At 48.1% G+C, this 14,956-nt stretch overlaps 1 protein-coding gene across 3 annotated transcripts in view; it reads right to left on the reverse strand.

The window, feature by feature from the left end:
- LOC142496176 (uncharacterized) overlaps positions 1-14,956 on the reverse strand; it is a 50,999-nt gene that overhangs the window by 21,109 nt on the left and 14,934 nt on the right. For all 3 annotated transcript variants that reach the window (XM_075602659.1, XM_075602660.1, XM_075602658.1), the window contains 7 exons: positions 12,141-12,252; positions 10,936-11,042; positions 10,671-10,797; positions 8,061-8,181; positions 3,435-3,520; positions 2,871-3,013; positions 1,459-1,518 (listed from right to left, as the gene is read on the reverse strand). In XM_075602659.1, coding sequence (XP_075458774.1) covers positions 1,459-1,518; positions 2,871-3,013; positions 3,435-3,520; positions 8,061-8,181; positions 10,671-10,797; positions 10,936-11,042; positions 12,141-12,252 — 756 coding nt within the window. The remainder of the gene's footprint in view (positions 1-1,458; positions 1,519-2,870; positions 3,014-3,434; positions 3,521-8,060; positions 8,182-10,670; positions 10,798-10,935; positions 11,043-12,140; positions 12,253-14,956) is intronic.

A 14,956-nucleotide genomic window follows, 5' to 3' on the forward strand; every position in this document is an offset into this window, starting at 1 on the left:
GATACTTAACTCTGTAGCGGGGCCAGTATCTCTGCGGAGTTTAAATATCCCGTTCACGCGGGCCAATAGGAAGCCGCACTGGATGACGCCACAGATTCCTATTGGACCGCATGCCGGGGAGATTTCAACGCCGCCATTATGGTAGGCACACAGTTCCTCTGCCTGCATAGATACCGGCACAGCTACGGAAGTGAGTATCTCAGGAAGCAGGGGGTCCCTGGAGCTGAAATTAACAGAGTTCATCTCCGGAGACCCCCTGCTTAAAACCTGTAATAATAAATAAATTAAACCTGTATTGCTGCTTTAAGGATCGAGTTTGCATATTGTCCACTGATCAATGCCATACAAATGGTGTTCTGAACATATGCTCAGTAATACAAGTAATATGCTCTGTAATAAAGGTCATATGCTGTGTAATAAAGGTCATATGCTCAGTAATAAAGGTCATATGCGCAGTAATAAAGGTCATATACACAGTAATAAAAGCCATATACACAGTAATAAAGGCAATATGCTCAGGTAATGTTGTACAGTATGAAAGCTCTCAGCCTGTTCGTTCACTTATTAGTAATGTTTCTGATCATCCCATTGGAAGTCTGTAGGTGGACCTGTTGGTTCTGCCTTTGAAGAGGATGATCCCAGGTAAATGGAATCTCTGTGTAAGGCCGAGTCCACGGTCCCTGCTGGCGTGCTGAGGCGCGCTGAGGCGCAGGGAAAGCGGGTGCTTTCCCTGGCCTTGCGGTTGCTTACCGCAAGCGCTCTCAGCAGCCGTCAGGGGGCGGTCCGGGGGCGGTCCGGGGGCGGGCGCGTCACTGGCCGGGGGCGGGCCAGTGACGTCACGGAGCTGGTTCGCCCTCATTGGGCGAACCGCTCACGTGACCGGCCTGTCTCGCCGGCAAGCGGGGGAATTTTAAATTCCCCTAAGACCTGCGCTTCCGCAAGCGCGCGGAAGCGCAGGTGAGCCCCTACTAAAGCCGCTCTAATTGCGGCTGTAGGGGCTCAGTGCTGAGCGGGAGCGTGCCTCAGCGCGCTTCCGCCAGCAAGCAAGTAACATGGCCGAGGCCTAGAAGGTGATCGTGATGACAATTTGGGAGGTTCCACTGACATGAGGATGATGATCTGAGAGTAATACTGCTACTCAAAAGCAAAGAGCGGCCCCTACTGGTGCATAGAATTACTGCAGTACCGTATGGTGCAGTTATCTTGCCACAGTCTTTGGCTGAAAAGGTATCTAATTTTTGTGTCAATGATATGGTGTGCTCATTTGCATGTCATTACCCAGAATCCCTGGCTGCAGTGGAAGCACTGTATGCTAAGAGATAATGGGGAAAGGCCGGGTTGCAGACCTGTGAGACGTGAACGTGCTCACAAGTGATATTTTTTATTTCAGGTCAATGCCGTGTTTTTGAATGAAATGTGAAGGGATTTTGGATAGTATAGAGTAGTGAAGTGTCATACCACCATATTATTATTAACGGCCTTTGCTACGAAGTCAATGTTGATGCCTCCAATCACCACCTGGAAAATGGAAGATGTCTGTTGTTACCTACAGAAAGATATATACTGCGCATTCAATGAGAACGTATGGACAGACGTTGCTACTACTGAGATTTGATCCATAACACAATGTAAGACATTTCGCCCGCATTCATTTATTTCAGTTTCTGATAGCAGGAACTGATCTCTTGGGTAAGGACGTTCTTGCCACCTCAGATCTGGTGGATTTAAAGGGGCAGTTTCCCCTCCTCGATCCTCCTTCCGCCCACCCCCCCTTTATTTTTTACCAAGGGACTTTGGAGCTAAACCGCACAATTTTCAGATCTGTGGATCCCCTGGTTCCCAAGATACGTACATCTAGGTCATTTGGTCACTTCCACCGGCGTTGAGCCACCACTTTGCTGCAAGGACATCTCTCCTCTGGCCATTTTGCCGCCAAGGTAAGTCCCTAACCTTACTCTTTACCGCAAAACCCCTAATCTTAACCCTTAATACTAACGCTACCCCCTTCCCTAAAAACCTTAACCCCTTACCCTAAGGCCACGGTGACCAGATGTCCCGGTTTAGTCGGGACAGTCCCGGTTTTTCGCCATTTGTCCCGGGTCCAGACTTTTCTGGTCACTGTCCTGGTTTTTTTCTGCACACACACACTTGACGGCCCCTCACTGTGCCCATTCCCAGATCTCTCATTGATAGGGTGACCAGATGTCCCAGTTTTTAGGGCTCTGTCTCGACTTTTTGGGGTGCTGTCCCTTTTTTTTATCCTGTTGGCCACACATGCATGCTCGGCACTTGCTGGCTGCTCCTGTGCATGTCATCAACACTTGCAGACCACGCATGCGCGATAACCATTTGCCGGTCGCTCATGCGCATGCGCGACCGGCAAGCACCAATCGTGCATGCGTGATGCGTGACATTTTCCCGGTTTTTGAAAGGACAAATATAGTCACCCTACTCATTGACAAAGTTATTATTACAGGGTCCCTCGATGCACAGGAACCCCACATTGAATGAAGGCTCCCACAGACCAACTTTAGTTATCATAATATTCCTAAGCCGAGCTTTCATTCCTATCCTCATCAAAGCCGAAGGACCAACCCTTTCCTGCAGACTGCGCGTTGATCTATTTGAACGTTTTAAACAGTCTATTTTTGTAGGAATTTCAGAAAAATAGATCGTGTCACTATTTGTGAAACGAGGTCAGAAGTAATTAAGCTCAATTTTTCGCAGACAGAATTTCTTGAAAATCAGGCACAGGATCAGTACTTTTTTAACCCCTTAAGTGCAAAGCAATGCGTTACAAGCCCCTCTATGCCCGAAGGAGTTAAGTCACTTACAATCACTTCAGCGGATCTTCTTTGCAGGTCACTTACCGGCCTGGAATCAGCAGGAGATGCTTCGTGCCCCACGCGTGGGTGCATTTTCCTTCTGTGACCCCCACTAGGTTTTTGGATCTTGCTCAGAGCCACTGCAATACGGCTGCCCACTTTGGCGTTGTTTTTCACGAGCGCAATATCTGGGAAGGGACGATGTATGGAAACATTTCTCTCAAGGTCAAACCACAACTACTCCATCTGCTCAACCTTTTCTGGGGCTTCCCACCCCTGCCTCATGCTTGCCTTTGGCTATTCACTTGCCAGGCCTTAGCTCCATTTATCTGGGCCAAGTTAGTAGTCATAATATTAATATTTTATCTTACATAGTGTATGCAGTGCTATATATAACATTTTTGCACAATGACACTGTTGCTGTCTTGAACAGCATACAATCTAATTTTTGGTGCATGAGGCACAGGGGAAAGTGACTCGATCACACGGAGCTGACATTGGGATTGAACCGGGTTAGCTTACTTCAATGGCAGTGACATTACCGGTAACCTACTCCTTACGCACAAAGTGTTTCGTATATTAACCTCCGTCCTGGGTATGAAAGGATACTGGATTCCAACGACTTGCCTCCAGTCAGCTCATTCACCCGTCGCAGCACAAAGGGAGTCAGTTCCTTGCCCAGAATCCCCTGCAGCCTGACAAGCAAAACAACGGATATCATTTCACACCTTGGAGAGCAGAATAACACTGACTAGACCAGTGGTTATCACACTTCTATGACCTGTGCAACCACTTAAAGGTGCAATCCCGCTTAGGACCAAAGAGAACTAATTCCAGTAACACGTTTAATTGATTTCATCTGGGTCATTGATACCTTTTTTTTACCCAAATCTAACACCTGTAAATATTTGTTATTTTAAAAGTATTTATACTGTAATATATAGTAATGTTACATTTGTCCATGGGAGGGGTATCTCTGGCATATCCCTTCTATGTGATATGAATGTGTGCTCATGTAGTGCTTGTACAACCAGACCCCCCCTCCCCTTATCTTTATTGGCTCTCTGATAAGAACAGGGTGGGTTAAGGGGAAAGAAAACACTTGGCTTGACAAACACTCCCCCATTAAGAGACCCTTAAGAAATACAACTGTCCGCCTATGTGGGATTGCAGCTTTAAGAATGTATTGTGATTTACTGTGTCCCCAGCCTACCACTACTATGGCTGGGATCTACTAAGCTTCTACAAAGGATATCGGTGCTCGATTCCAAGTTACCTGCCATTGACTTAAATGGGAGTTAACAGGGGATCAATCTCCAATATCACTTACTGAATCTCTCTGTATGGACCTAATCTTTGCCTGCCTTTCTGCCATTTCCACCTGGATATCCTCCCACTTCCTACAAATTAAACCAGTGTAGCCCCGAGGTATTTTTTCACTTACTGGCCCCCCTCCGCGAGTGTCGTGCGGTAGCGGGTGCCGCCAGAGGCTGCGACGGACCCGCCGGCACTTCACGAGGGTGGGGGCCAGTGAAGGGAGCGCTCGGCATCCCTGGAGGTCCGGGCGGCTGCGAGAGCAGGGCGCCGCCATTGCGCGTTAGTTCGCACATGCGCAGGGACAGGCAGGCGCAGGGAAGGCCCCAGAGGGATCGCGCATGCGCAGAGAGGGGTAGAAAGTTAAAGCAGCCCCAGAGAGATCGCGCGAGGGCAGGACAGGGAAGAGAGAAGTTGCGGCGGCCATTAGGGGTTCGCGCATGCGCAGGGCAAGTGCGCACGTGGCCCCAATACACAGACAGCCCCCTGGGAACTACAATTCCCAGGAGGCATAGGGAGACAGGCACCAGGTGCCTGAGTGTGGCCAATGGGGCTGGAGGATGCTCAGCCCGGGAATATAGATACATTTCCCGGGCTTTGCACGCGTCAGTCAGGCAGAGGAGAAGGAAGGAGTAGGAAGGGTGCAGGGAGCGAGTGGCTCCTGTACCAGGTAAGGGTTCTCCTTAGGTCCCCAGGCAGGCCCCAATTCCCGGTAAGGGCAGGGGGTAACTGAAGAGGGACGGCCCTAGATAGGGAAGGTCACCCTTAGGTGTGTGAGGGTGCAGGTTTGGTAGTGCCACAGCGGGTAGTGCTGTGCGCACTGGCAAATAGGCACAGTGTGAGCAGTGGGTATTTGCTGCGGGTTCCAGGTGTGGTGTATTGTGTTGTGTAGGACTGTTTGCTGTGTGTGCACGCTGCATGTACTGGGCGCAGTGTGTGCAGCGTGTGTGGATGTCTGCAGGCTGACTGTGTTAGCTGTGTGTCTGCTGCAGGCTGTTAGTATCTGGGAGTTAGTACCTAGTTGTTAGTGAGTTACAGATAGGACTGGGACGAGCGAGGGGAGGGGGGCAGGTTATTACTCCGCAGGCCCTAGGAGTTTTCCCCAAGCCACCCCAGGTTGCGGTTCATCAGGGACAGGCCCTAGGTTAGGGTTCCTGTCACGTTAGGGATAGATAGGGATAGCGGCAGTTGCTGTTCCCGTGAGACGGTGTGTTACCGAGAGACGGTTGTGTTCCCGTGAAGCGGTGGGACCCTCGTTGGGGTCCTGGAGAAGTACCTGGATAGGATCAGACGGAGGCTTCGCACGTCTGACCCTTGTAGAAGAGTGTAGCAGGCCCGAGCATCGGAGTGCTCGGAAGGTATTTCTACACATGTGCACCAACAGGCCTAATAGATAATTTAGTGACTGCGCAGTCACCCACGACCTCCGTAGGAGTACGGGACATTGGGTGTGGGGGATCACAGGACACTGGGTGGGAACACCAGACATTGGGCTGAGGTGATATGGTTAAGGTGATGCGGATAGAGCATGATGTTATGTAATGTGTTATATGTTCTCAAGTAAAGTGTTAGTTATTGTTTTATCGTATACGTGTGTTATTGTATTTCTTACCCAGGGCTATCTTTCATAACGGGGATCCTGGGTAAGTGGAGGCGCTGCACCAGGTAAATGGTAAGGGTTTCCCCAGGCTCCCAGCTAGCGGAGGCTCAGATCTCCTGGAGCCACAGGTGTGATACAGTTACCAGTAGTCCCTTAGAGCAGGTGTGCCGCAAGGAAAGGAACCAGTTAGACCACAAGGGGCCAATGTGAGATTGGGTGGGTCAGGCCGGTTCACAAAAAGGGCTACACCAGTTAAGACTGAAGTCCTCTACTTTCCTGCTTCTTCCTCCTATCCTCCCCAATCCCCACTATCTCCTCTCCTCACACTACCCCTTCTGCTCGCAAACTTGGAGTCACCTTTTACCCTTCCCTCCTCTTCGCCCGACCCATCACCTCATCACTACCACCCGTCGTTACCACCTATACAACATAAGAAAAATATGTCCACTCATTTCCTTCTCCTCTGCCAAACTTCTCATCCAATCCCTCATCTTCACCCATCTCGACTACTGTAACTCCCTTCTCCTTGGTCTCCCCGTCTACTCCTCCATACCCCTCCAATAAATCCCAAAACACTGCACAACATACATTTCTCAATCTCCCCCGCTCTGCCCATGCCACCCCTCTCTTCTCCAAACTCCAGTGGCTACTCATCCACCAGCGTTCCCTTTTCAAATTCCTCACCCTGGTCTACACATCTCTCCATGGTCTTGCCCACTCTTACCTTGCAGCACTCATCTCTCGCTACTCCTCTTCCCCTCCTCTTCGCTCCATGACTGCCACAACCTTCACTCTCCCCCAGCGCCTCCTCTCGATTCCGATCATTTGCCTTACTTGCCCCTCTCCACAGGAACAAGCACCCACATCACATCCAATCTGCCCCCCCCCCCCACTACCTATCTTCAGAAGCCAACTCAAAACTCATCTCTTCTCTATCACATTCCATGATCCCCTGTAAACCTCCTATCCCATTCCCTCCCTCGGCCCACCCTCCCTAACGCCCATGATCTCCCATATCCTCACCCCTTCCTAAAATTTCTCCAAAAGCCTCCCAAGTCACCAAGCTCACAGATTCAATCGCCTCCACTGTCCCACTGTCAGACCCATCACCACACCACTGACAAGACTAAATCCAGAGACCTGACCCCCAACCCCTGCCCACCAACCACGCAAGCTCTCAATGCATCTAACCCAAAGCCCGACCATAATATTCCTACCCCTACCCACCAACCACGCAAGCTCTCAATGCACCCAACCCATAGCCCGACCATAATGTTCCCACCTCTGCCCACCACAAAGACATCTTAACAATTACTCTATGCCCATCACACAAAAAGTTCCATATGTAACCCCACCACTGTTTTACTAAGTAATGCACAGTGCCCTGGATAGGGACGCTATATAAATGTTATAAATAATCAGTGAATTCTATAATAGGGCTTACTTTTATTTCAATAAACTTCTTTCTATATCAAATCATTTACAACATTAGAACATAACATTTAATAATCTTTTGACCCTAAATTATCAACTTAGCTTTAGTAGAAACTTCTTGGTTACTTTTCACAGGACCCCAGGAATGCAGCATTAGAAACCATTGCACTAAACCAGGGATGGACAACTGCAGTCCTCAAGGGCCACCAACAGGCCAGGTATGAGGGATAGCCCTGATTCAGCACAGGTGGCTCGTCGACTGAGCCACTGATTGAGCCACCTGTGCTGAAGCAGGGATATCCCTAATACCTGGCCTGATGGTGGCCCTTGAGGACTGGAGTTGGTCACCCTTGGTCTGGAGGACTACACAAAGTCCTACTTCAGAAACCAACCTGGGAATTGAGACGCACAAGCTTAATAAGCAAACTACTGATCCAGTAAAAGATATCGCACAACCTGCTCCTATTTACTTTATTGTTTATCATCTCTCTTTTACCGGAAGAATCTAAAACACCTTGTTTGCCAGTATGCTTCCTTCGCTCTGCTCTGCTAGCCACTGACTGATCCACCTTGGCTGAAGCAGGGATAGCCTTAAAACCTGACCTGTCGGTGGCCCTTAAGGCCTGGAGTGGGACACCCCTGATATAGAAAGATGTGCAGATGTGATAGAAAGCAGCCAAACTCCAAGGGCTCTGCCACTTCATCTTATAAATAAACAAGCATCCGTGCCGAGTGCAGCTGCAGTCGATGGCATCTGCATATCTATACACGGGATGAGGCAGGACGCTCGTGACAAGCCAGCACCAGCGGACTGAGAAGAAGCGGCAGCCACAAGTTGCAACCCAATGCTGCCTATCACATGTCGCATAGAGCTGATCGCCACTGACCTGGCCTCTTCCAGGGCTCGCTGCACCGCTTCCTCTATCATCTGTCCACATGCTGCATGCTCAGTAGGGACGGGGACTGCAATGAGGAGGCCGCTGCCCAGCCTGAGCTCCAAGGAGTGCGCTGATGGGAAGCAAAGTTACTCAATGAGGTCTGAAGATCTCTACTGACGCACACACAGCAGTGTGCAGTTTCAGCAACAATATTGCTGCTTATATCTTTAAATTCTTTATATGTGGGGGGAAGGAAAGTCTCATGGTTCATGTAAGGCCTCGGTCCCGCTGCGCTCGTTGGCGCGGGCGGCCATGTCGCGAGTTCCCCACCAGCAGGGGAATCCTCGCGAGCCGGTCCCGGTCCCCCCTGGCGGCACAGAGCACTACACGCTGTGGCGCGTCAGCCGCTATGGGATACAAGAGAATGGTGATCCCTAGCGTTGACGCGTCACGTGGTGTGGCTGTGAGCCAATGAGGAGGGGAGGCTTCGGGAGGAGGAGAGGCTTAGGGGAGCGGGGAGGAGTGTGGAGTGAAAGCGTGAGTGCCTGTCTGTGTGTGTGTCTGAGTGCGTGCGTGCCTGTCTGTGTGTGTGTATGTGCGTGCCTGAGTGCGTGAGTGCCTGCCTCTGTCTGTGTGTGTGTATGAGTGCGTGAGTGCCTGCGCGTGTGTGTATGAGTGCGTGAGTGCCTGCCTGCCTGTGTGTGTGTGTATGAGTGTGTGTGTGTGTGTGTGTGTGTGTGTGTGTGTGTGTGTGTGTGTGTGTGTGTGTGTGTGTGTGTGTGTGTGTGTGTGTGTGTGTGTGTGTGTGTGTTTAATACTTACCCTCAGCAGCTCCAGCCCGAGTCCGTGGAGGGAGGGGGGGGGAGTAGCGGGTCCCTCCGCTCAAGCCACGCCCCCCCTCCCTGTCAAACCTCCCACTCCCGCCCACCTCCCGCTCCGGCTCCCGCTCCCTACAGACCGCATATTGCGGTCTGTGTATGTCAGCGCACCGCCTGTCTGCAGTGCGGGCGCGCTGACTCTGGGAGCGGGGCCTTAGCCTAAGACTGGTCCTTATCTTGAGAGGTGACGAAAAGATTGTCCCATCAAATGGGCAAAAAAAAAAGTAGCTTTTCAGCAAAATTTGAATGCAAGTTGCTTTCTTGGCCGGATTCAATCCCCCCGCTAAAGCAGCACTCCCTCCTATTTTTATTTTTAATGGTTATAAAGCAGAGGGTCTCTCGGAGCTGAACTGCGTTAATTTCAACTCCAGGGACCCCCTGCACGCGCGAGATACTTAGCACTTACGTGGCGCCGGTACTCCCTGTTTCTTAAATCTCCCGCTGCCTGTGGGCCAATAGGAAGCAGTGACGGGTGACACCGGGTGATTTAAAACTCAATTGTTTTCCCCAGCAAGGGATATTATGGGGGCACATTAAAAAAATAATATATCTCTATTTTATTTGGGTCCACGTCATTCTAATATTATCTGGTACTTTTCACCCGCAGCTCTTGGCTGACGATGGCAGCATAATTAGCCTTTCGTGTTGCTCAAATAAACATACCAAAGTCTGCGAAGAACCTAGCGAGACACACGAGGGAGCCGTCTAAAATGGAATCCCTTTCGGAAAGCTATTAACGTACTCCTGACGAAGCACTACGTGCGAAACGCGTAGAGGTCATGTGTGACAGTTCCTGTGGAGTTTTGCAGTCGGAAGGAGCGGGTCTTCACTCTTCACTTCCCTCATTGAAACAGGGTATGTACTCAGACTGGTCCGGATCCTTAATGTAGTGCTAGTGTGATTTAAATTTTACCCGGTGCCATCCCCCGATCGTACCAGTTATTTTAACACATTTTACCCTCATTTCATTGGACCTTGGTTGTCCACTGTCTGATTACCCTTTTCCTTATTAATAAAGTTTACTATCCCTTAGTGCACCTATTTGTCACTTGTTTTCCTATTAACTCTTTCGTTGCATTGCAGGCCTGTCTTGCAGAGAAAAGGTTAATGTCACACAGCGTGTCACGTGTCATTCCCACCGTGCTTTTGTGGAGAGGTCTAGCTACTCTGCCTCTGACTTGTATGACACACTAGAGGGTTTGTGTTATTTAGAACAGATGGTTCAAGCTTACTCCTCAACAACCAACTGGCCTGGTTTTCAGGGCAATACCTGCCTAAGTATGTCGTCTTACGGATCATTTTACTTCGGTTAATTATGTGTCAATTAGAGAAATCTCAAAAGCCTGACCTGTTGGTGCAGTGGCCCCTAGAGGGCTGGACTTAGAATAACATGGTTTAGAATATGTGCCACTTTGGATGGAGATATTTTGACAGTTCCAAGATGTCCTTGTAAAGGAGCAATCCATTGCCGGATGATGTCATGGCTTCCTATTGGCCCGGCAGGATGCAGGTGTTTTGAAACTCTGCCACAACGTGAAGCCTGCAGGCCGAGTGGCTACCTGCACCCCCTACAAAGGTAAGTAATTCGGAAACGGGGGGTCACCGTAGCTGAAATGAGTGAGGTTCAGCTTTGGAGACCCCCTGCTTCAAACCAATGGAGAAAAAAAAATGGAAAAAAATATAACTGCTTGGATTGCCACTTTAAACGAGCTCATTAAATATAAGGACACTGGTCACTAACCAATGAGTTGTGCAGCCTCTTCCTCATTCCGGACGTGACACGGAGCCTGAAATCCACTGCGTGGGGTAAAGAAGGCTGGGAAGTCCCTGGAATCCCCAAAGGTAGAAACACAGACACCTTCTGTCTCCTACCATCAAGACCAGCCGAAGAGAACAAGTGTAAGAGACACGTGTAGAGGTTACAGATCATGCCCACATATTGTATACTGATAGAAATGCCTGTTGGGTTTCCACCAGTAAGATGATGCAGCTATTCACTCACTTACCAGATACTCGAGCGTCCGCCCAATATCTAGGATGGACTTCACCCCAGCAGATACCACAGCAACGGATGTCCTGCCCAGCTCCGTCAGGTCTGCGCTAATATCCATGGCTAAATAAGGGAAGGAAACCACGGGTAAAGATTTCTACGTACAAAGGGTCCCAGTCTAGTAGCTGCGATAAGTGCATTTCTGTGCGCCATGAGCCCTTTTCGAGCGGATTTGCATGTCGCGGTTTTCTAAAAGCACTTCTCGTATGTCCAAACCATGCAAAATGCAGCTTTTTTTAGAAGTGATTTCATTCCGACTCTGCAAATCCGTGTGATATGGTCAAAATATCTCAATCTGACAGATACTGCCAATTTGCTGCGTTCTCGTACCTCCGTTAGGTGAAAATGCAAAAGCGCAAGGAAATACTCGCAAATTCTATCTTGCCGCCTCCATATTGGCGAGATTAGCTGTTTTTGCTCTGTTGGGCACGGACTCCTTAATTCAATTATCTTAATTACATTCATACACTTTTTTTTACCTTTCTCTGTACGCTCTACCTCGTTATGTAGATTACTGCAACAATTAGATTGTAAGCTCTTTGGGGCAGGGACTCCTTTTCCTAAATGTTAATTTTATGTCTGAAGCGCTTCTTCCCATTATGTGTTATTTGCATTATTTGTTATTTATATTATGTCACGTGTAGTACTGCTTTGAAGCTCTATGTACATTAGTGGCCAGTAATGCTCTTTTCTATGTGAATTATTAATATAATAGTTTAAATGTGTGTTTTATGATTTTTTTTTTATTACATTAAAAATAAAGTTATTATTATAAATAAAGATAAGGAGGGAGGAGAGAGCAGGAAATGTATACCTATAGTAGGCAAATGGAACCTTATTCAAATAGTGTATATATATATCTTATTAAAACAAGTAATGCTGCAAACCCCAGTATTGTAATTACAAATCACCACTAAACTGTCTAGCAGCTCAATGGTTAAATATATCTAGCAGCCATTAATGCTATGGTTGGCGCCGCACAGCAGGACACACAATGCACCAGCAGACGCCATCGTACTACACGTTAGCCAAGTGCGGAACAGGGGCGGAACTATTGCACCCGCAGGCACACGCCAGCTCGATCTGTACCTGAGCCACAGTGCCAGTCGGCAAATATCCTTTCATTCATTCTAGCTGCATGCACAGAACTCCTCCCCTTACTTTTCTCTCCTTCACGATGGACTCCGCCTATACCTCCCGTCACAAACACGGGGATTCCAGCTCGGTGAGCAGCTATCATGGTCCCAGACACTGTGCTGCCTCCTGAAAGGCCCTGGCAAAAAAAGAGACACCTTACTGCAAAACTGCCCCTTTACCTTATACAGATTACATATGTAACACCTTCCCCTCCCCCCCCCCCCCCCCCCATCCTGCAGGATGTGCATTGGTATTTTCTACTTTTGCATCCTGATCAACTGCTTGTGAGCACACGGACCATCTATCCCACGTTTAGGGAGACGCCTAACTTATTTACATGATAAATGTTTCTAGTTTCTCTTTGATAAAAGTTCTTCATCTCAATGCAAGTCGTCAAAATGAAGAGATCCTCCCTCATTTGCCTCCTAAATTTCCCTGGTCAGATCATTTCTCTCAACACTGCTCTGACACCATATGGTATGTTGTTACAATGCGCTGTTACCAGTAAGGCCTGGGACATAGTAAGTTCAACCTCGCTGAGGCGGGCTGAGCCGCGCTGAGCAGATGCACTAACCCCCTGCATCTGTCATCAGCGCGGCTATAGTTTCCCCCTCCGCATGCGTGCTGATGCGTGCGGAGGCTCAGAAACTTTGCCGAGACAGGCAAGTTTCAAATTTGCCGCTCGGGGAAGCGAAGGAGCGGTCACGTGACCAATGGGAGCGGGGGACTAGCCCCGCCTCCCGCTCCGCCTCCTGACACCCCTCAGCCCCGCCCCCAGAGCGCGCTCACTGCCTCGCCTGCAAGGACAGAAAAAAGCACCATTTTCAGCAGGCGAGGCAGAGCAGGAGCGCGGTTCAGCGCGGCTGAACCCTCTATGTTCCAGGCCTAACAAATAAAATATCACTTGTGAGCACATTCACGTCCCAGACAGGTCAGCAACCCTGCCTTTCCCCATCATGGCTTATTGGGAAAAGAGAGAAAATTTGCGCCAGAAAATTAAGCCTACTATTTGATGTGTGGCTTCAGTCCTTTCCACAGAGTGGTTCCGCTGCCTGAGTCTTTCAGAGGTGATTCACCAACCTTTGTATGAATATGGGTAGAAAAAAGGGTGTCCTCGGGCGCGTCACTCTGCTTGCGGCTCCACGACGTAGATACGTGCAAAGTAGTGGAGAAAAAGGGGGGGGGGGGCACAGTAAGAAACAGCACCAGATTCTCCACGCTACAGCAGCATATACCCAAGCATACAGACGGAAAGAACCTTTGTCAGCAGGGATCAGCCGAGACGAAACACCCCAATCCAGAGAGGGACACGTTGTGGAGTCTGGCGGCATCTCCTTCCTATGCCTAATAATACCGGTCGCTTGTAAGTTTTTAATCTCATTCACCCACTGTTTAATTAAATCGTATTGCACTATTTTTTTCCTTTTTATTTTTTGTCAAGGAAGACACGAGAGGGCATTTCCCCACCTACAACCCACCTAATCTTATATAGAGGAGGAGACATCAGATCAAGATACTAGAGATTTGATGTGAGTGTCTCCACCTAAAAAGTTTGCTTCAACATCTCTCTTCCCTTGTCTTCTCCTCCCACCCCTCCCTCCCCCTCTCCCTATCCTAATGAAGAAGTGTGCATAATTTGGTGCTGTTTCTTACTGTGGCCCCCCCCCCCCTTTTTCTCCACTACTTTGCACGTATCTACGTCGTGGAGCCGCAAGCAGAGTGACGCGCCCGAGGACACCCTTTTTTCTACCCATCATGGCTTAGCATACAATACTTCCACTGCAACAAGGGATTCTGGGAACACTAAGCACAGTGTTCTTACTGCAGGAAGACTATGAGACTACACTTTCATTAAGGCTGGAACAGCATATATTGAAGGATACTTGTTCATTATTCAGATACGCATGGTAAGTACTGTATATGTGAATTGCTATTGTAAGTAAATGTGAATTGTTATTGTAAGTACATGTGAATTGTTATCTTTCTTACCCTATGTGAATAAATACAGATCATCCGTTCAGGTTGGAGAAAAGAAGATTTCAACAGCAACATAGGAAAGGATTCTTTACAGTAAGGGCAGATACTATGTGGAATTCATTACCCATGGATACTGTGATGGCAGATACAATAGATCTGTTCAAAAAAATGTTGGACATCTTTTTAGAAATGAAAGATATACAGGGATATACCAAATAAGAAAACATGGGAAAGATGTTAATCCAGGGAGAAATCTGATTGCCATTGCTAGAGTCAGGAAGGAATTTAATTTTCCCCTTATGAGATATCATTGGATGATATTTAACTGGGGTTTTTTGTTTGCCTTCCTCTGGATCAAAATACTGTAATTACAAATACAGGGTGAAGTATCTGTCGTCGAAATTTTGAACTGGATGGGCATATGTCTATTTTCAATCTTATCACTATGTAACTATGTAACATCATAGACTAGATTTATTTGCAATGTGGTGTCTGAATCTTTATTGCACTTTTTTGGAGATGGACAGATGGATATTCTTCCTGGAGTAGGATGTGGGAACATTTCTCCTAATTCTGCTAAAACTATGCGCGCGTATGAAAATGTTCTCAAACGTTGAAACTACTGTGCAAAAGGGCATAACTTTATTTTGTGTATAAGCGAGTATACATAATAGAATTCTTCTGGGACTGATATGAAGGATATTTGTGGTGTAATCCACATATGAATATAACATTCATTTACATAACCAAATAACACTTTTTATTTTTTCTACACCGATTTATTTCATTTATGTTTATGAAATATCACTTCATAGATTTATTCTTTTTTTTTCAGGTCGCTGATGTTAAAGGGTAAAGACTAA

This window comes from Ascaphus truei, chromosome 5 (assembly GCF_040206685.1).
Source record: "Ascaphus truei isolate aAscTru1 chromosome 5, aAscTru1.hap1, whole genome shotgun sequence".
Lineage (NCBI taxonomy): Eukaryota > Metazoa > Chordata > Amphibia > Anura > Ascaphidae > Ascaphus > Ascaphus truei.